Source organism: Acanthaster planci, linkage group LG08, assembly GCF_054643075.1.
Source record: "Acanthaster planci isolate LZ-2023a linkage group LG08, COTS_SCS, whole genome shotgun sequence".
NCBI classification, from domain to species: Eukaryota; Metazoa; Echinodermata; class Asteroidea; order Valvatida; family Acanthasteridae; genus Acanthaster; species Acanthaster planci.
Window position 1 is genome coordinate 19,993,229 of NC_141784.1, and position 20,808 is coordinate 20,014,036.

The 20,808-nt window shown below is 45.0% G+C and overlaps 1 protein-coding gene and 1 non-coding gene across 2 annotated transcripts; one reads left to right on the forward strand and one right to left on the reverse strand.

Annotated features, from left to right (window-relative positions):
• The first annotated feature begins 186 nt into the window (after positions 1 to 186).
• On the forward strand, positions 187 to 304 carry LOC147798468 (U5 spliceosomal RNA). The gene has a single exon (XR_015426279.1). It is a non-coding gene; the product is annotated as a U5 spliceosomal RNA (small nuclear RNA).
• A 711-nt stretch (positions 305 to 1,015) lies between these two features.
• Positions 1,016 to 20,632, reverse strand: cenpe (centromere protein E). Its single transcript, XM_022225966.2, has 26 exons — positions 20,534 to 20,632; positions 19,749 to 19,823; positions 19,391 to 19,491; positions 18,829 to 18,918; positions 18,250 to 18,368; positions 17,269 to 17,379; positions 16,577 to 16,658; positions 16,169 to 16,236; positions 15,464 to 15,532; positions 15,015 to 15,278; positions 14,393 to 14,512; positions 13,810 to 13,956; positions 13,246 to 13,426; positions 12,597 to 12,787; positions 11,335 to 12,268; positions 10,569 to 11,015; positions 10,104 to 10,357; positions 9,190 to 9,284; positions 8,912 to 9,029; positions 5,968 to 8,559; positions 5,497 to 5,676; positions 4,559 to 4,710; positions 3,928 to 4,025; positions 3,275 to 3,461; positions 2,699 to 2,826; positions 1,016 to 2,288 (listed from the first exon to the last, which is right to left on the reverse strand). The coding sequence occupies exons 2-26, from the start codon at positions 19,793 to 19,795 to the stop codon at positions 2,038 to 2,040; spliced, it is 7,026 nt and encodes a 2,341-aa protein (XP_022081658.2). The 5' UTR covers positions 19,796 to 19,823; positions 20,534 to 20,632; the 3' UTR covers positions 1,016 to 2,037.
• Between the last annotated feature and the right edge of the window lie 176 nt (positions 20,633 to 20,808).

Consider the following 20,808-nt stretch of genomic DNA (forward strand, 5'->3'; position numbering starts at 1 on the left):
CGCTGAAAATAGACTTCGGGGCTCCGCAATACCTACTAGATTGAACTTAATTTGCATATGGTACGCAAAAAATGAATACATTAATCAACGCCCATCGCAAGGTCGACTTATTAGTTTTGAAAGAAACCACCGTGAGTGTCTTGAGGAACTTGCGAGCCTGCTTGGTGGCCATCCAATCAAACGGGTTATCTTGGGTTTCTCTGCAATTCGTATAAATCTTTCGCCTTTTACTAAAGATTTCCGTGCAGAGAGACGTGTATAAGAAAACAACGAATTTTTAACTGGCCTTTCTATAGAAAGGCCTGATAAAATCACAAAGATAGAGCAGCAAATTACGAGATTGTTGAAGTAAGCGGACATTGGTATGTGACGCATTGTGAGAATTTAGCAACGACGGCTGAGAGCCACAAGTCATCACCAAGGCGACGGATGCTTTAGCATTAAATCAGCTTTATATTCTTCTTGGATTTCTGGGTGAGGCTTTTCCTTGCAGTTCATTTTACAATGTGTATGAAATTTGGCAAGCCAAAAGATAATCACATCGTATCAGATCTGTAACAATATTTATAACTGCACTTCATTCAAACCAAATGCCGAACCCAGGTTTCTGAAACACTAAAATGATATGAGAGTTGGAGGGATATTAGCCATAGCTCTATGATACGACAGTTTCAACTGATCAACGAATCCAGCACACGTAAGCCAGACAACGATAGGCAGCCGCCGAGGCCGGATAATAAATTGAGATTTAAGAGGTACGGTTGCCTACACAACGGTTTTCCCTTATGAGCGCTCGCTCTCTGACACACGTCGTGGTTTGGACGACGATTTGGTCAACAGAGACCGACACGCTGAGACGACCCCGGCCGGTAATCAAGGCTCCAGGCCTCGGGGGAAATGGAGAGCGTCCTGGTCAAATGCTTGACTGCCAGTATTTTACTCAAGTGTCTTGAATGAATTCCAGCCAGGTCAAGCTCACGGTAATATCTCCGAAATAATATCAGAGAGATAGTACTTGGAAATTTTAAATTTTCTTTCGGGCACATAGAGAGTTTCAGTTTCAAAGCTACCACACGAGAATCAAATGAAAGCTTAAAAATGAAGAATCCTAAGGGAAAAATGCCACGGCGACGGCGTAAATGTTTTTTTTTTTATTTACATTTGTTGATGAAGAAGCAAAAAAAACCAAAATAAATAAATTAGCTGCCTGAAAAGTGACAGAACAGTGAACATAAGCAGAATTTAAACACATATTCTACCAAGAGATGTCACAGGAGGCTCAAACTGGTCGACAACGAATCAGTCTGGCAGAGGATATGTTCCTTTGCAAATGAAAACGCATGTAATTGGGAAAGTCAAACGAGTTCTCCTTCAAAATAGTCTTTTCATTGGGCTATCAAAGCAAGTGCGGTATATTTTGTACACTAGACACTAAAAGTTAGGCCATGGAATTATATAAATATAATTATTATATCCAACTGTAATTGTGTAATTGTTACATCCAACTTTATTTACGATAGGCTTGGCTGAGAACACAAACTATCAGTTCTTTCGTGCTGGAAGTCTGTGTTCTTTTTTAAACATTACATGCGAGAATACTTATTTGAAACTACAAAAGACACAAGATTATACATTTAAAACGGTGTATCTTTACACAGCATCTGGAGAAAGAGTAGTGCTTTGTGCTTTTTAGTCTTAATTTGTTCAGGAATATGAAATATGGGCAGATTTTCTTTGGGGGGGGGTGATGGTAAAAAAAGGTCAGAAGGAGCGTTGGGAGGGGGCTAAGGAGAAATTCAAGGCCATAGGTACCTACGAGTGGGTGTATGGGGATTGAGCAGAGGAATGTGTTGGGTACGGCAGGAGGCTAGGGGACATATGATGTGTGATGAGGGAATCCTGAACTGATCAGAGTTGGAAAACAGTTACAAGCCGTACTGAGCGTTCACACATTTTGCAATGCCCGGACGGTGGGCCTGCCATCATGTGTGCCGCCATTTACAATGCCATGGGGGGGGGGAGGTTGGACTACCACGCTCACTGAGTGGCGCACTGCTGGGGGTCGTCAGTGTCGCTCCCCTTTACTACCTCAGCAGCGTCCCTCTCTGCGACCGCCTTGGTCAGCCAGTTGTGGTCATCTAGCGGCTGTCGGGGAGCTCCGGCAGTTGTGGCCTGCCCACTCGGCTGTAGACCTGAGATCTTCTCCACGTATTTGGGTCCGGGCGCATTGTTGGGCCTGAACTTCTTGGGGTTGGTCTGGTGGCTGGTTGGGTCGTTGGCATCTCGCTCTGAGGGAGAGGGGGATGGGAAGTAGAAAAACAAAATGAACAGTACATTAGAACTTTGTGGCTACTTCCACCACAGCATATTAAACTTACCCCAACCTGGCTCAACTCGTTAAGGCCGGTTCATACTCAAGGTGAATGCAAACTACAAATCCCTACTGGACAATATTATTCTTGGATCGTAAAGTCCACCTCAGAAGGTAAGACCATTCAGGCCTTGGGACAGCTGACCGATAGGATCTTATTACACCGAGCAAGCTTATTTTGACAATGCTTGGATGCTGTTGGACTTGATAGAATGTCTCGCCAAGATAATCCACAGGGTCTGGACTTATGTAACAATAGCCATTACGATGGAGCTCCCTTTCTCAGCAAAATGCCAGACTAATATTCCTACGTCAATTTCTGCACACCTTTGAGTGGCGATGAAATGATCGCATCAGTGACGTGACTGGTAGGTGCCCTCTTCAGATGACTGGCCAGTGATTTGGCCTTGTCCTTCCAGTAACGGGTCTCTTGTTCCGCTGCCGTTTTCTTGGAACTGTAGGCCAGAAAAAGATGAATTAAGCTTGAGTATGAAAATAGCAACAGAATAAATTTTACAAGCTGAAGCCAGAAAAAGTCTTGAAGTTGTCAAAAAATCTTGGCTTCTCCAATGAAACTGATTTTTCCCTAATAATCTTTGATCATACATGGAATAAAAAAGTTAAACAAGAATATTGGAAAATTTACAAGACCAACTTTTGAGCGCGAATTTGAAGTAGCTTTCCATTACAATCAGTCAGTCAGTTCAGCAAGTAGCAAAACCAGGAAGGTTTCAGCAACAAAACTGGACCAATAAAACTCCAGTATTAAATTAAATGCAATAATAAAAATTGATCTTCATTGCTCTTATTTCATTTCCAAATATTCAAGCATTTGATACACAGTTATTCGAATGCAAGAATATTTGACCCAGCCCTAAACCTGCGCAGATCCCAGGTACTTACACCTGGTCATGGTACTTCATGTCTTTGTGTTCCAACTCTCGTTTGGCCTTCTCTAGCGCCTTGGTCAGCTTGTGGTTCTCGGCCTTGATGGCGAAGATGGCACAGCTCTCAATGATGCCCGACCCTCCTGTGGCTTCAGGGGGCCGCTCAGGCGCCGTGGCTGACACATTCTGGGAAGCCTGGGGTCCTACATAATTATGCCAAATATATTTTGGTGAAAACCTCGGAGGTTGATTGAATCCTCACAGCAAAATCTACTGCACAGAGCACTACTCTCTGTCTCCTGGGCTCGACTGGACTGGGTGCTGACAGTCAATGCTTTGACCCAAGACAAATTTAAGGCCTCATTTGTATACTTCAAGAGCCAAAAATTATCTGCTGGGGACGGGGGGTTTAAGCTGGTTTAGCGAAGAGGGCTGGAGAGGGCTTAAACATTTGTGAGGGAGCTGGACGATTTACAATTCAAATTTTCAAAAGAACAAAAAACACACACAGTTTGAGGACGAGTGGGCATTGACTCGAGTGATTTCTGACAATTGTTTTTTTTTTAAAGCAGAAAATTCCGGCCTTTCTGCACAGTGGCTGGCAAAGCAAGACAGGTAGGGGTGGAAATACACAGGAGGACCGAAGAAGTTTAGACAGGTGGAACTGACCCTGCCGTGACTGAGCGCTGCGGAGTTTCTCCGCTTCCTTCTTGTACTGTTGCACTTTACGCTCTTGGTACTGGACCTCTGATCTCAGAGATCTTATCCTGGTCAAAGAAAATTGGAAATGTGAAAGACAGAATAGACTGAACACTAGTGAATTGGTGATTAAAATGGTGATTTGGTTTTACATGTCAATAGGTACACCCTATATTCTCCTCTCTCTAACCTGGTTACAGATACACGCTCAGAGGCAACATGAGCCCCTCTAGCTAAAACAGCGGACAGTGAAAGTCTCAAGAGTTACCTCGGGGGTGCACTCATGTTTTTAAGGGGGATACAGTAAAAGCCGACCAACTGCTACTTGCTGCTTATTTGCCGGGGGGGACACATATCCCCCTGCAGTTATATCATGTATTAGCATGATACAAGGGTCACTTTGAAGCAAGAAGCCAATACTCTGAGAAACTTATTCACCAAAGCCAGTCCCGCATTCCGGCCACAACTTCAAACGAAGTAGATATTGCGTACAATTTCAGCTGGTACCCCGTCTCAGCGTGCACAACTTTTATTTCACCGCTAAAAGTGACTCAGACACAGCCTGGTCAAATCCTCAGTGAGGGGAAAGGTGCGAACATACTTATCCTCCAGCGGATCGGTTCCCCTCAGCAGATCCGTCTCCAGCTCGTTGATCCGTAGGTTCTTCTCCGCCAGCTGCTGCTTGTGAGCCTTCGTCAGCTCCTCCACACTCTGGTTCTGTCTGTCTCGTTCTTTGAGCTTAGCCTGGCTGGCCTGTGAAATAATGGATTCAGGGTTTGTGTACAGGTTTAAGACACGTCGACTGGCACTTAGGAGGCAGTTATAGACAAGTCCGAGGAGACACCATTCGTGTGGGGCCATCACTCTCACGTACCAGTTTTAACTTGAGCGCGTGCACGCATTTTGGCAAGTCGCGACACCACACTGGTCTGAGAGAAACGTCACGTGCACGCACCATCTGCGTGCACACAGGATGGCAGTAAAGGTCTCTCATTCTGGTTGTTGTATCAGTCTGTGCTGTTCACATGAACACTGCATGATTGCAGATTCAAGCTAAAAGCGCCGTAAGGCGCAAGTGTTACTCTTTGAAGGGCAGTGAGCATTTCAAACATAATGCCTGGCAATTGTGGAAAGAAGCTCAAATTGTTTGAAATCCAACACTGTGCAGGAAACCGTTATTCTCCTGTTTAAAGAGTACCAGGTAGTGGAGCTGCATGCTAAGTACCAGTCGACCATCTGTTCACATGACTGAATTTTCCAGAAACCAATGCCTGGAATCGGCTAATCAATGACCCATTCTGTATAATAAAGTAACAGTAACACGGTTGGAAAAAAATTGACAATTTGGGAAATTTGAAATGACAACTCAAAACTTTTGTTTTAAAAAATGTTGATTTTTTAACTATTTATACTTATAATTAAGCTGATTTATTTTTTAATGTATTTTGGTGAAGCGTTTGGAGAGTTTAAAGTAATATGCATTATTAAGAATGAATTGTTATTACCGGTACTATTATTAAAAAAATACTAAAGATGTACCTCAGCTTCTTGTAGCTTGATCTTTGTCTGCTGGTGTTCAGCCTTTTCTTCCTCGTACTTATCCTCCAGGGAGCAGTGGTCCTGCTGCAGGGTCTCAAAGGCGTCGTCTAGTTTGTCCAGGTTGGCCGTCTTCCGCTGCAACTTCTTGGTGGCCTTCTCCAGCTGGGCCTGGAGCTCGTTCTGGCAGAGGACGAGAGAAAACGATATGAAAAAACTCAAGAGCTGTAAAGGGCAAGAAAACCAGCGTAGCGGAAATTTCCAGATGGGCCAAATGTTGACGATGTGGCAGAGAGAGTGTGCGAAGAAACACTACAGTGTACATCTTGCATGAATCTGAGTTTCTTATCTGTTTATGAGTGTCTAAGGCCCTTGTTTTCACACAGTCACTGATGAAAATTAGGTACTTGATAGATTTTAAAAAGGGGTTTTCTTTAAAGTTTGTGAAGGATGGAGTTTCAGTAGGCTTAATACCTTTTCTGCTTGGAGTCTTCTGACATCATCCGTCAGGTCTGGAGAAACCTTTAAATTCTCCAGCTCTGCCTTCAGTTGGTGCACCTGGGCCTCCAGGGCTTGGATCTCCAGGGCGGCACTCCCGTTCCTCTGCTGAGCATCCTCGAGAGCTTGCTGCAAGCTGCAGAGATCTTCCTCCTTCTGGGAGACCTCGGTCAGGAACCTATGCTTCTGTTGGCAGTATTCCCTAAGCTGGTGCTGCAAGGATGCTACCTCGTCACCTCTCTGTTCTACTAGTTCCTCCAGCTGCTTCATTCGATCTTCTTTGGTATTGAGGGAATTTCTGGCCGCCTGCAGCTGCTCTTTGAGCTCTGAGCACTGAGCATGGAACTCTTTTTCTTGACTCGATAGAGCTGTGTAAAGTTGCTGAAGCTCTTCATCCCGTTGGCTGACGGTCTCTTCCAATTGTTTGATGGTGTGCTCCTTGTTTGAATGGCCACTTTCGAGATTTTCAATCTTTGTTAGCATCTCGTAATGCTTGTCTTCATGATGCAGAACCTTGCGGTTGCGTTCGTCGAGTAGGGCTCGGAAAACCTTCAGTTCCTCATCCTGCTTGGTGATGACAGCTTGCATGTCCTTGATCCTGGCCTCCTGGTCCCTGAAGGTGGCCTGCAAGTCTGCATGGCTGTCTCTCAGCGGGCTGAATGTGTCCCTCACGTTGTCCAGCTCTAACTGCAACAGCTGGATCTCCTCCTGCTGCCTCGATTGGGTTGATTCCCATTCAGTGCTCCTGGAGTGCATGACATTCTCTAGGTCTTGCAGTCCTGCCTCGAGCTTCATGCACTTTTCATCTTTGCTCCTCTGCCGATCGGCCTGCTCCTCTAAACATTCCTGTAGCCGCTGAATTTCACCAAGTTGCTCTGCTTCAGCTTGTATTTTTTCTTGCAGCTTCCCGATGTTGGCATCCAGGGCAGATTCCAGATGTTCTATCCTAGACTGCAGTTCCAAGTTTTGCCCCACCTTGGTTTGTAATAGTTCTTCCTTGACCTCCAGAGTACTCCGCAGCCTACAAATTTCATTCTCTTCCTGGTCTTTCTCCATTGCTTGGTCAGCATTTTTACGGTTCACGGCATCGATCATGCTCTCAAGTTCCTGCATCCGTGAGACAGAATCCTTGTAGTCATCTCTGGTGGCCTGTAGCTGCTGCTCTTGTTCTCCAAGGACTTGCCGCAGCATCTCAATTTCATCAGTTTGATTTTTAATTGTTTTGGTATCCTCTCTGGACTGATTCCTAAGTACAGACACTGCCTCTTCCAACTCGTGCATTTTGCTTGAGCCCTCCTCTAAGAGCTGTTTGAGGACAGCTTGCTCTTCCAGTAAAGATTCCTTCTCGCGTGCAATTTCCTGGTTAACCTGCTCCAACTCTTGAGAATTCCCCATCAAGGCTTGATTTTCTTGTCTCAATTTCTTGGTGCATTCCTCCAAGTGCTTGATCCTGCTCTTAAAATCATCTTCCATCCGATCCAACTCAGCCTTCTGGGAGGCTGTGTCTTCCAACTGACACTGTACAGCCTCAGAGGCAAGATGGATTTCTTGACTATCCTCCTTTTTCTGGCAGTTTTCCAGCAGGAGAATCTTTGCCTCCAGTTTGCTGCAGTATGTCTCAATCGTTGACAGTTTCTCAGAGAGAGACAAATTAGTCTTGGTCAGGACTCCAAGCTCTTCCCTCAGACGTGACAGCTCTGCATGGGTACTGGCTCCTTGTTCCGTAGTTCTCTCTAGATCTTGTACCTTTCCTTGAAGTTTTTCACCGAGGCTCTGAGACCTAGCAAGGGCATCCATAAGACTTTGATTTTCTTCCATTAGGGCATCAAGCTCCTGACCAGAGACAGGTATTTGGATGGCATCAGGAAGAGGCAGCGTCTGGTGGCTGGAGGCAGAGGCCTTGAGCTGCTCTTCCAGTTCTTCAATGCGTTGGGCAAAAGCTGCAATTTTGGTGTGGTTGTCTGCCTCCCCATCGTCCTGTTGGTACTCCTGGAGGATCTCCTTGAGGACCTCAATTTCCTGGTCCTGGCTGCTGACAGTTGTTGTCAGGGCTTGGCACTCCTGCCGCAAGGCTGCCTCGCTTGACTCAAGCTCAGCTACCCTCTGCTGCAGGGTATCAGGTGGAAGGGTTGTCTCTACTTGCTCATTTGTTTTGTCTTGGACAGCCTCTGTTTGAGCAGCTGCTTCATTAGTGAGGAATCCCACTATGTCAGGTGAGACCTGAGTGGCGGATTCTGAGCTATCAACTATCTTCTGTGTGGCAGATTCACCATCACTGATCAACAGATTCAGCCGTTCTTGAAGACTTTCTGCCAGCTGCTCCTTCTGGCTCACAGCTTGGATGAGACCCGCATTTTGTTCTTGAAGGGCATTAAAACTCTGGCTCTTCTCTCGGAGCTTGTTAAGTAGCTCATCTATGTCCCGCTGGTACTCAGCTTCCAGGACTTTGTCCTTGGAGCCGAGCTTCTTCTGCAGTTCTGCTATCTCGTGACGGTACTGCTCAGCCAGAGACCTCTCTTGATCTGCTAGCTTCTTCTTGAGATCCTCAATGTCATTTTGATACTGCACCTGCAGATTTGAAAAAGACATCTTCATCAGTATCGAGCTTCCCAAGCACTTCATATCATCATCCAAAATTTAGGCTTCCGAACTACAGTGCCAAGGGCATTTTTGAGGATCCTTGGTGTCATCACCAGAAAAAATTAGTACACGTAGTAATAACAATATTGTGATCTCAGAAAGGTGGTAAACCCTCAAAGAAATCCTCCAATACCAGAGTAACCAACAGATTGTTATTCTGGCTTAACATCTCAGACATCTGTGTTCTCATCTTCCAGGAAAGCTCAGCTCTCCTGAAATGTAAGATCTTAAAAGAGGACAGAGATTTCTCTCTTCACTCTGATCGTACGATTGCAGGCACCTCTTGTTCCTTGGTCAATTCGGCTTCAATCTGGGTGAATTCATGAAGCTCTTGCAGCACCTTCAGCTCCGACACCTTGCCCCTGAGTGACTCCTTCAGGCTCTTGCACTCCGCTTCCCTGCATCGTAACAAAGTGAATAGTAAGAACAATGTATTGATCAACTTTCCTTTCTCGAGTTGGCGATGATCGAGGCTCCAGGGGGGATGGCTTTGGGAAAGCTAACAGGCAGTGGGTGTAATTTACACCAAGAGGTCTTACATTATCTCCTTCAACTTACAACTGATTCCTCTCCTGGGAGATCTTTGTCTTCTCCTCCATGATCTCTTCGCAGAGTTGGACGGACCCCAGTAGGTCGGACTCTGTTCTTCTCGCCTGATGCACGGAGGGAAAAAGGTTCAATTTAAATCAGAACTCGAGGTAAATTTGAAATTAAATTGTAGATGTCCAACATCAGTAACACGTTGCCAGGTAACCGCTTGCACCTCTGGGTTCACTGACAGCAGCAGTACAAGCTCATCGAGCATGTAGTCAAGCCTCGCTAATAAGAGCACTATTAGTACATCAATCTGCTTAGGAAAGGAAATTGTTAGGTCCTACTCCTTGGCTCTTTCTTGTTTTCATTACTGGTAGTACATGGTTCCTATTATAACGAGGCAAACTGGACAGTACAAAGGACCTCTTATTAATAAGGGTGGACTGTAGCTGCCTCGTGAGAATAGCCTGAATGTCATGATCTCACACAACAATTAATAACGGATGTCCATTGACTCCCAATTTTTGCCCATGCTGTTTAAGACTTGCAGACCAGTAAGACAGTAGACCAGCCTGTTCATCTACAGTTGTTCATCAATGAGACTAGTGGGCATGAACATAAGCCACGTTCAGCCCATCAATATCCGCTGATAACAGAACAGACTGTGACAGAATTTTTTACCATGAAGGTGACGGTTAGCCAGAGACTACTGGCTGCGGGCTAAACATGATGCTTGTTAGTGAGCCAGTTAAGTGTTTTAAAAAGGGCAATGTCATTTGAGAACAAACCAGGCATGGGAGCCTTTGCAGGGTTGGTGTTGACAGGGCAGACTTCGCACTGCACATAAATGATCTCAGATGTGCTTTATTTTGAGCATGTACTGTTGGAATATTGAACTGGATCAGTCCAACACATACTTCCCGCGATCACTTTGATACCTTTGCTTTCCACTCCTCGGCTTCCAGTTCATCTGCCAGGGAGGGCTCTACCTTGCTCTCCGCGCTACTACTAGTGAGGGGTGCCGCGGCAGACAAGGCCAGCTGGCCCTGCTGCTCCTCTAGGAGGGCTGTCAGCTCGGTGATCCTTGCCACGTGGTGGCTCCTGGCCTCCTCTGCCTCCTTGCCTTGCTCCTCCAGGAAGGTGTTGAGGGTTTCAATCTCATCCTGCCGGGCACCAAGTAATCTGGTCAGCTCTGGCCATGGGGAAAAAACAAAAATAAACAAATTTGAAAGCATGTAGCAGTGTTTTCGAATATACACTTTTTTATTTCTAAAAATCTGATTTTGTTTACAAATTTAATATGGATTCTTTTATCAGTCTTTTTCATTTTTTTTAATTGGAGACAAGTATTATTTTTCTTGGAAATGGTTGAATTTTCTCCACTTCTTGTTTTTCAAAATTACCTTTCACTCTTTCTTCGGCCTTCTCCAGCTCTCTCCTTGATGTGATGACAGACTCTCTCGTAAGCTCCTCGGGCAGAGTGTGCCCCATCCCCCCATCCTCATCAACTGACTCCTGCTTCTTTTCGACATCTCTCAGCTGCTTGGACTGGGCAGTAGTCGCGGCCGCAGAGTCTTGCATCTGAATTTTCACTTCGGGCCGCTGCTCCTCCAGCCGACAGCGTAGGGTCTCCACTTCCCAGCTCCGCTCCTCCGCCAGCTTCCCGAGGTCTTGAACCTCCTGGGCCAAGGCGGCCATCTTTTGCGCAGCCTCCTCTTCACACTTCTCGGCCACCCCTCGCTGCCTGTCCAGGATCTGGTTGACGGCCTCCAGCTCCAGTCGCTGCTCCTCCAGGAGTTGGTTCACCACCTCCAGCTCTTCATCCCGCAACTGAACGGCCTCCTCAAGCTCTGTTCAATAAATTATGTCATCACTTCTTTACGACTTTGAAGTTGTGAGCAAAGCCTTACAGATTACAAACTACATGGCAACCAGAAATGGATGTATAACACACATTTATTCAACTGACTCAATGGCTGTGTCTAAATTTCTGGGCTATGGATAGATATAATGCATGCATCTATGGGAAATGCCTGAAGCCGCTAGCTGGCAGCCATCATTAGCACATGTGCTATCTTAAGTCCTAGCAAAGCAATCAGACATGGCCAATGCCATTCTCAATGTGACTGAGAGTTCCATTAAAGACTGAATGCCCTAAGGAAGCCCTACCTTGAACTTTGGCAGTATGCTCATCGGCTTCTCTGTAGTTCTGTTTACTCTGGGAATTTTGTTCATCCAACTGTTGGCTCATCACAGCCTTCTCCTGCTTCAAGGTAGTGATGGCTTCTTCTGCTTGTTGTTGCATCCGGCACAGCTCCTCAATTTTAGCCTCTCTCTCCTTGAGACTCTGGGGGAGAGCTGACAACTCCTCCCGCTCCATCTTCAGATGAGAGACGGCCGCCTCCAGCCCCTGGATGGTTTCCTGTAGGCCTGACACCTCCACTGCCGACTTCTGAGAGGCCAGGGAGAGAGCTTCATCGCGCTCCTCCAATTGCGCCTTTAGGGCCAGGATTTCAACCTCCAATTTGTGGGCAGTGTCGGCTTCCGAGCTCTGCTTCTCTTTGAGCAGAGTTGTCAATGCACAGACTTCTTCAGTCAGGGCGGCAACTCTGCAATCAGCATCCTGGACGTGCCTCTCAAGCTCCCCCACTTTCTCCTCGGACAGGCACAAGGCATCTGACAGCTGATTCACCATCTCGTTCTCCTCTTCGAGACGACACACCTTCCTCTCCAGTTCTTGGCTCTTCTCCCTCCACTCTTTGCATTCCTGTACCAGGACTTCCTGGCTCTGCAGTTGCTGTGACGCTGCAGCTTTCTCGTCTTCCAGCCCTGCTACTTTCCCTTCGAGACAGGCGACTTGACGCTGCAGCTCGCAGCAGCGATCATTCGATGCTTGTAGAGCCTCTTTCGTTGCCTCTTCTGCTCCTTCCCTGTAGGAGGTAATATTCTCTAACTCCACAATTCTGGCCTGAAGGCCCTCTGCTTGTTTCTTTGATTGCTCCAGTGCCTCTTGAAGTTCCTCCGACATCTTTCCCTCCTCCAAGTTGACTACCTTGTCATCATGGTTAATTTCACTATCACTGCTTTTGTGTGCCTCTGATGGCTAAGAAGAAAAATTAAAGACCGATTTTAACATAACTCTTTTCTAAAATAAAAAGGGAACAATTGGCCCTGCAGAATATATAAAAGAAAAACCTTCTTAACAAAAGATAAGTATTGATGACATGGATATTTAAGTCCAAATCAGAAAGAGAAAAGGGATCGGTAACTCCTTTCTCAGTGAAATGCAAGAAAGATAACAAAACTCACTCTGCAAAGTGCGAAGAAAGTGGGAATCATAACTTAGATACAAATTCAAAATTGAGAGTCAGACATTCAACTTTTAAAACAAAAGCTGAAAGATTCAGGCTCCAAAGTCCGACCAGACTAACCTCAGTTTGGCATTCCACATCTGCAGTGTTTGATTCCCCGGGCATGGAGAAGTGTACGTGAGCCCGGCGTCGCTTCCTCCTCTGCCTCTGAGGGCTGAGGGGAAGCGGAGCCAGGAAGCTGTTGTCCTCTCCCAGGTTCTCCCTACTCTCCATGTCCTCCATGAACTCCAGCTCTTTGGTGCGAGAGAAGTCTGTCCAAGTAACGAACACGGACAAAAATGACCAGCACATCCTTACTAAAAACCCCCCTCCGAAACCCCTTCAATTTTTTGCCAAATTATGCTATATCTCATCGGCATTAGACATTTATTCCTATGTTATATTGTTGGTCCCATAATGTCTATGGGCTTGCTTGTTTCACGTGGATCAAGATGTTGATCAGTGATCCTAAAGCCCCTTCTCACTCACTATTCATTGGATGGGCTCTGGTGTCAGTAAACTAATGATCACTGATCACGGTCCGCATCTGTGTGAAACAAACAAACCCTGTATTTCAACATGTGTGTTATCCTTCTAACCTGAGTAATGAACATGGGAGTGCCAGTCTCACTGATCTGTGTATTGTATCAAATTAATCTGATGGAGTTGAGAACATGATCCATTTCATTTCTCAGACTTTTGAATTTGTTGCAATGATGGAGCCACTCACCATCGCTGCAGGTGGAGGCGGTGGGGCTGATGGAGGCTGACGGGGACGAGTCAGCTCCGTCCGAGGAATTGTGGGTCCTCTGCGAGATGAAGGATGCCTCCTCGATCGTTGAGGGGGCGGCCGGCTTGGTGATCGGCAGGAGAGGGAGAGGGCCCGTGCCTGGACACCAGGTCTGACGACGCTGGAGGCAAAAGGAATGAATGCAGACTTGAATGATGGATATTAAAACTCGTGGATCTAACCCGTGGTATACCCCGCCCAAACCCTGTCAAACCTAAAATCTGACGTTTGCTTCTTGTTTAATACTGCATTCTTCCCTAATAACAGGGGCCTCAAGTTACTGGGGAATGCTCGCAGTTCAGGCAGGTTCTTATTGTCGAATATCTTGCTTTTGGATAAAGGGTGATTGGCTCAGCCAGAAAGGTTATAAGCCTTTTTAAGATTTTTTTAAATCCACACTGCTCCCAAATAAAATATATCATATTAACTATGATTAACAAAACCTGCAGTGCCTGGGGCACTTCTGAGAAACACTTAGTCTCCAGAAATGTTACATAATATTACCTTGTACTTGGCTTTCTTGGTCTCTGAGCCGGGCATGATGCGACCCCCTCCTGACACCAGGATCATCTTCTCCAGCATCTTGATCCTCTGCTCCTGCTGCTCGTGGAGGCTGGCCTTCTCCTCCAACACCTCGCCCTGCTGCTCAAGCTGCGGGAGGATGAGAATGTAGACACGGTGTGGGTTTAATGCGGGGAAATTGGGCAAAGTAGGTGAGAAGGGGATGGGATGGTACTTTTCTCCGAAAGGCTTCCGGTGCTTGGGGAGGTTTGTCGAGCCAAATGCCAGAGTGCAAACGGTGGAATGCTTTGGAAAGAGGAAAGGAGGGGTGAAGGTGATTTGTACGGTGTCGTGACTTTAAACATGGGGGAGGGGGAGGAAAGGGGAATACCCTGGTCAGTTTCTTCTGCTTGTACCAAAATTTGAGTTCAGATTGCCGTCAAAATCTTTGGTCGCAAGAAAAAGGGACCTAGCCTGGTCAGAATGCTCCATTTACACAATCAGCTCCATGCGGCGAAAGAGATGGAGTGCTTCATAAATGGCAAGAGTTTTGTTCCTTTCCCACCCCTGGCATATTTCACATTACCTCTAGGATCTTTCTCTTGAGTTCCTGGATCTCCTTCTTTTGTCGTTGCATCATGGCCTCGTCCGAAAGGACCTCGTTGACCTCTGGCGTGTTCTTGATGGTCTTCGCACGGCTGGCAAACTGTGCAGAAGGGGAAAGAGTATTCAGTCATCAAACACAGTTCAGTTAAAAACTCGTACTGGATGCGAGAAAACCACCTGACAACCCGAACGTACCACTTTTCATATCGTGGTCTGATGGTGTTACCTAACCGCACTGCAGTAATAGGGTCTGACCAACGCCGGGAGATACTGCAATCACTGATGAGTGAAGTGAATAAAATGTTATTTTGTCTCTTTGATCCTTATTCAACAACTTATGACAAATGGAAGAAGAGTTAATAGTTTTAAGTATCAATTTCAGACTAATACCTCAGTACGTTCATTGAAATAAAGTGGAAAAACCATGTTAAATCTATAAGACCAACATTCTAATACTTTGAAAAAGATGCCAACAGTGCAATGGACAGGACCAAAAAGGTAGTTTGATGGCTTGATCTGGGTAACGATAGCTTGATGGCTTGGTCGATGTCGTGGAAGAATTCGGGTCAGCTATGAGAATATGGGTACAAGTGCTCAAGTACCTGGAGGGTGCTGTGGGTCTGGTCGATGGAGGCCGGGGTGATGGTGCAGATGATAGCCGTCTTGGCGTTTCCTCCCAGCGACGTCTGGAGGATCCGGGTCAGCTTGGAATCCCGGAAGGGGATGAAGTCCGCCCCTTGGCTGAGCTTGTTGATGACCATGGCCAGCTGGTGCAGGCTCTGGTTGATGCGGCAGGCTTCTTTCAGCCTGGTTCCCTCCGCCTTCGTCTCGTTGGCCCGCTCCGATCCGGCCAGGTCCACGAGATTCTGAATCAGAAGAAAGAGTCCGTGAAAGAGGCCTTTATTTTTTAATTGCTGGGATGATTTTGAACAGAAAGTCTGCAACTGCTATCTTTCTGTAAAACACACTGCTTACTTCTACAAAGCTCTGAAATGAGTTATTGTAGCAAATGTGCTGTCGGGGAAGGGACTTCCCCTCTAAGATAACTTACCAAATGAGACACTTTAACAGCCAGCTCCATAGACCTCTTCCGATCAGCCCTCTCCCTGGACTCAACGATCTGTGCACACACACCAAAAACAAGAAAGGAAATAATATGAAGCATTTCTGTGAACCTTTAAGTTTCTGACGTAGTTTAAGTACATCTGGCAAGGCCTTACAGCACTTCCAGAGAATCTAGCATTGAAATCACTTGCCCAACATGAAATCTTAGCAAGACACATGACACAGACAACTGCACAGGGACCCTTCTCTTAGGAAACACACTTTCCTTCCTTCTTTGCTAACTCATGGTCAAACTTTTCGGCCTACCCGTAGTTGGTAAAACTAATGGCTGGCCGTCAGTACAAAAAGCACTAGGATGATTAAAAAGTTGATCCAATCCTAGGCAGCAATCGAAAAATAGAAATACCACTGTCTTTGATAACAACACAGCAACTTTGCAATTTGAAGCAAAACCTGTAATCAACCATAGGTAGACGTTCCACAAACCTTGACTGCCTGCACAAATGGTTTAAAGCAACAAGAAAAAAGGTCCATTGACGAGGTCTCTCAAGGAAGATACACAACTTCTTTTAATCCTTTTCACAGTTTCACACCGTCAAACTCTCCATGCAAAACCACGGCAGGGCAGGGTACAGTGACAGAGTGGATGGCTTTTGGAAGACAGACAGCAGCCGTGTTCACTGCAACTTACCATGCAGAATATTGTGTGGGAGCGGCTACTCCGTTCGTTCATGTCTGTCTGGCCGAAATGGCGCCGAGCTGGATGAATCAAAAAAAAAAAATGAGCAAATCATTCAAGAAGATTCAGTTGCACTGCAACCAAAAGGTTCTTCTTACAAGACACTGTTTGAGGGCACCACTATACAAAAGGTTCTTCTTACAAGACACTGTTTGAGGGCACCACTATACAGAAGGTTCTTCTTACAAGACACTGTTTGAGGGCACCACTATACAAAAGGTTCTTCTTACAAGACACTGTTTGAGGGCACCTGTATAGTGGCACTATACAGCGTACTGTGGTTTTCACGTTTCTTTTAAAAACATTAAACGGCTGATTATCTCATGGAGAAGAAATATCTGTGGAGTACAAATATTTTACCTTCTCCTTTCTTGAGCAGCTGAAGGACATCCTCTGGCTGGGTGACAACTTCTTCCGTCAAGTCGTGGACAAAGACACGTTTCTGAGGGCAGTGGAAAGGGAAAAGAAATCATTAGGTTAGCCTACAACCAGAATAATGGCTGTAAACTGAGTGCTCATTTGATTGGAGGTTAAATGGATCAATCGTCAAATAATAACTAGGTTGAGGTAACAAACTCCGTAATGGGGCCATGTGATGGTGTCCTATTCATGCCAAGATTTCCAAGAAAAAAACAACACAATAGAACAAAATAAGCTTAGGGGTAGTGTTGAAGCAGGAAATGAACAGGGAAGCGATGCAACGAAGAGAAAAAGAAGTAGTTAGGGGCTTCTGAGGGGAATAGAACAAATCGATGTAACCAGTGAGGGTATGAAAAGGGATGGTGCCAGGGGGTCTGTTAAGCACTAGTGTTAGATAAAAGTTTAGAAAAAGGGTAAATGGCCCAGTAGGTAGACACTTCAGAGAAAGGGTCAAGGCTGTCAAAAAAGGATAGCGGCAAATTATGAACACAACTCCAGTCTTTACTGGTCGGGGAGGGGGGGGGTTAGATGAAGGGTAAGGAAAGGAAATGAAAACATAGGGTGGAGAATCTACAGATTGGGATGTAGATGAGGAGGGGAGTGAGAAGGAGAGATGGATTCTCGGCACTCACATCAACTTCTCTGATTTGGAGGCTCTTTTTCTCGTTACTCAGCAAGTCGCACAGCCCTTCGTTATACAGCTCCATGTAGCTGACTCGCAGGAGGAACTCGCGGTTTGGTGTCTGCAGGGGAAAATAACCCAAATAATCTCTGGACTCTTATATATACACATCATGCCCTTTTATAGTTAATGAGTGATTTTCTTAACCCCTTCGCTACGGAGGACTGCTACTACCGCACCGTTGTGTGAGGCTTAGTTCATACCCACCCATCCATACAGTCTATTCACCATGCAGCTGCTGGTTCAATGGGGCCTGCTGCTGGACAAAGCCCTCCATTCCGGGCATACCACAGCCCAGCAGTCAAGGTCAAAATAATCCCGCCGTGCAGGGGTTAAACTTGTCCAAGGCGGGGAATTTATTATTGGCTGAAAATTACAGTCCATTACAAAAGTTGGACAGCACAAATGATGACCGTTGGTGGTCATTTGTTCAAGACTTGTGAGACATTTCTTACCACATCGCAGTTTTTTAAAAACCCTGAGACAGTCATGAAGCAATATTTGCTACAATGCCCATCCGTGGCCGAGGGCCACTCAAGGGTTTTACACATGGCTCAACCTCCCTGGACTGTGCGAGCCTGTATGTGCATACACTCCATGGAAATCACTCAACCATTTGGGATGAGTACAGACATCTAATACTGGGTTTACTGCAGAAAAAACTTTCCAGAGCACAGTCATCCTCCTTGTTACAAGACAGGAAATCCCTGCTTATTTACACATTATCTGGAGACTGGTGCACAGTGGTTATAAATCATTTCTCATGCTGTTTACTCGTATTATTACAAAGTGATTCAATAGGGATTACTCATAACGTGGCACTTGCATTATTCCCTATATTAAATTAATATTTTATAATCATTTTATAATCATTATAATCTGTCAAGCGACAGAAAGGTCTGTTGTGAGGAGCTCCAGTTGGAAATCTTACATTCTGAATGCTGTCAAAGATGTCTTGTACCGCACAGGGGATGATGCCAGGGGATTCACTGTCCCCCATCATGGTATAAGTCTTTCCACTCGATGTTTGCCCGTAGGCAAAAATTGTGCCTGCAAAGAAAATGGACGGATTTTTCCCACTTTAGCTGTTTTGCCCTTCCGGGCTGAGGATTTCTTAACACCATAAAATTTGCTTTATTTTGTAACGTTTTTGTATAATAACCAATTGGCTAGTAAAGGTGTTTGTACCTTTATGGATGGAAATAAATTAAGTCAAACTGTTTCGTTCATTGACGAACCAACTGAAAAGATTTGTCACCGGTGCGACAAAGTACGTGTTCCCAGCCAACCCTTCAATTTCATAATTTGTTGTGTACACATTTCTACATATGATTCCTGCACAAGTTCATGTTGATTTCCACAAACTGGCACTGTGCCATAGACATAATCATGACTTGTTTTCAAAACGGAATATAAATTTCACCTTTCAGATCTGATTGACAACAAGTGAACTCGACAGTCTAATGAATAGAAAAATGCCAAAATGAAATAGAAACTTTAATTTGTTTACCGTTAATGCCATCCATGGCCTCCACCACGATGGGCTGAGCAATCTCCTCGTACACGTCATTGGTTGTCTCGCTGGAGTCAAACACACGATCTATAACAGGTAGAGATGCAGGAAAAACAGCCGAAACTCGGTTTAAGTCGTCCGTTTTGTCTCTAGCCTAGCGATCCTTGCTGTGTACAGTTGCTATGAGTTCAGAGAAGATATTTTAACTGCTATTCATTATTTCCCCTTTGCTTTGACTCGAAAAGCGGCTGTTCATGGAATTAATTACAAACAGCCCAGTTCTCTGTGATTACACGAAGCACGTGTAGAGTTGATCAAACCTGGGAACTTCGTGTCATCAAGACGCTCAGAAAGTACTGTTATGTCACTGTTAAGTTCATCCTGGAGTTGTAGGGAAATCCCACTTGATAAAGGTAGTAAACGGTGGTCCTGAGATGCTTCAACACATTACATAAGTTGCGACACTGTGGAACTACGCGAGGGAGGATTATTCACTTCCTAGCCTGATTCCATCTCACAATTTTCAACAAATGGAAAGACTTGGCCTTTTCTGACTCACCAAACAGGTATTCCTTCCTGCAGGCCTTGCCCCGCTGGTCCACCTGGGTGATTGTGTGGGTGTCTGCCTTCCAGTGTGTCACTGCATCCACTTGCTTCTCCCTGGGGGAAACAGATTAGCACATTGTGACAAAACGTGTTGTGCTAATTGGAAGGCAATGCCATAAAGCACTTGCACAAAACCTGTTATGTATCACTTAGCTGTTCTCTTTTTTTAACTGCTCATTTTTACACGAAGGGCCTTTGGTACTGCTCTTGGGTCCTTCATCTGTTCTTTTCAGTTTTAAAAGGAAAATTTGATGTTGCCATCACTGGTAATATTAATAAATCATTAAAAAAACACTTCTAAGTGAACATACCTCTGAATTAAGGGACGCACTCGAATAGCAACATGTACATTATCCATCACAGCTCAGTCTTGCGAAAAATGTGACCTGGGTACAGAAATGTCAAAACAGTGACGTCAAATTTAACCCACAGAGAAATCTGAAATTCTACTGAAAATCTAAGCCAAGATACTAAACTATATCTTGCAATCTAGGCCAGGAATGCAGCAGAATGCATTCAAGCAACTAGCAAAACGTCCTAAAATTAAAGATTAAAATTCAAAATGAAATAAAATTTCAATTCAATCTGGTGAAAACAAAGCCACGACAATGTAAGCAGTACAATCTGTCTCGGCAGACCAATTATAAGTTCCAAAAAACAATCATTCTGCACCAACACAAAACCTTTAGGTCTAAATTCAATGGAGACCGAACAGAGAAACATGCGCATAACATGTCCATTTTTAAACAATTAGGGCCAAGGCTACATGACTTACAATGATTATGCACTAGGCCTAGTAGTAGAAAAGAAGCTTAAAATATTATTAGAGTGATTTCTAACTTTATTATATGCGTGACATGTACATCACCAGGTGATCATACATGCATCATGATTTGATATTCTTGTCAACAAAGGGTCTGCCTGGCTCGCACCATGCATGGTGCCGGGCTGTGAATGTCATCGCCGTGCAGCTTACAATAACGTTAGGCCTACTGCGCTGCATATGCTCCCCTTTTTATAATCGCAATTAAATTTCCCAGATTTTTCTCCGGCTGGATGATAAATATAAGAAACACTAAATGCTGCTTAAACTCACTCCGTCAGAAAAATAGCGATGCCACATTTGACCTGTTCTGTTGACCGTGTTGGGTGAGGATTTTTATTGCTGCGGTGCAGACATTTAAATCAACCGGTAAAGCAGTGGTAAACAGCTTCACACATAACTTTCAATTTATTAATCCGCGACGGCCTGTCACTGTTCTTTAGATTTGACAAAGAGCAGTTGTTTTTACCTTTATGTCACGTTTTACAATCAAGTAGAACTTCATAAAAGATGATACTTATTCATAACTTACGAATGAAACTTTTCTC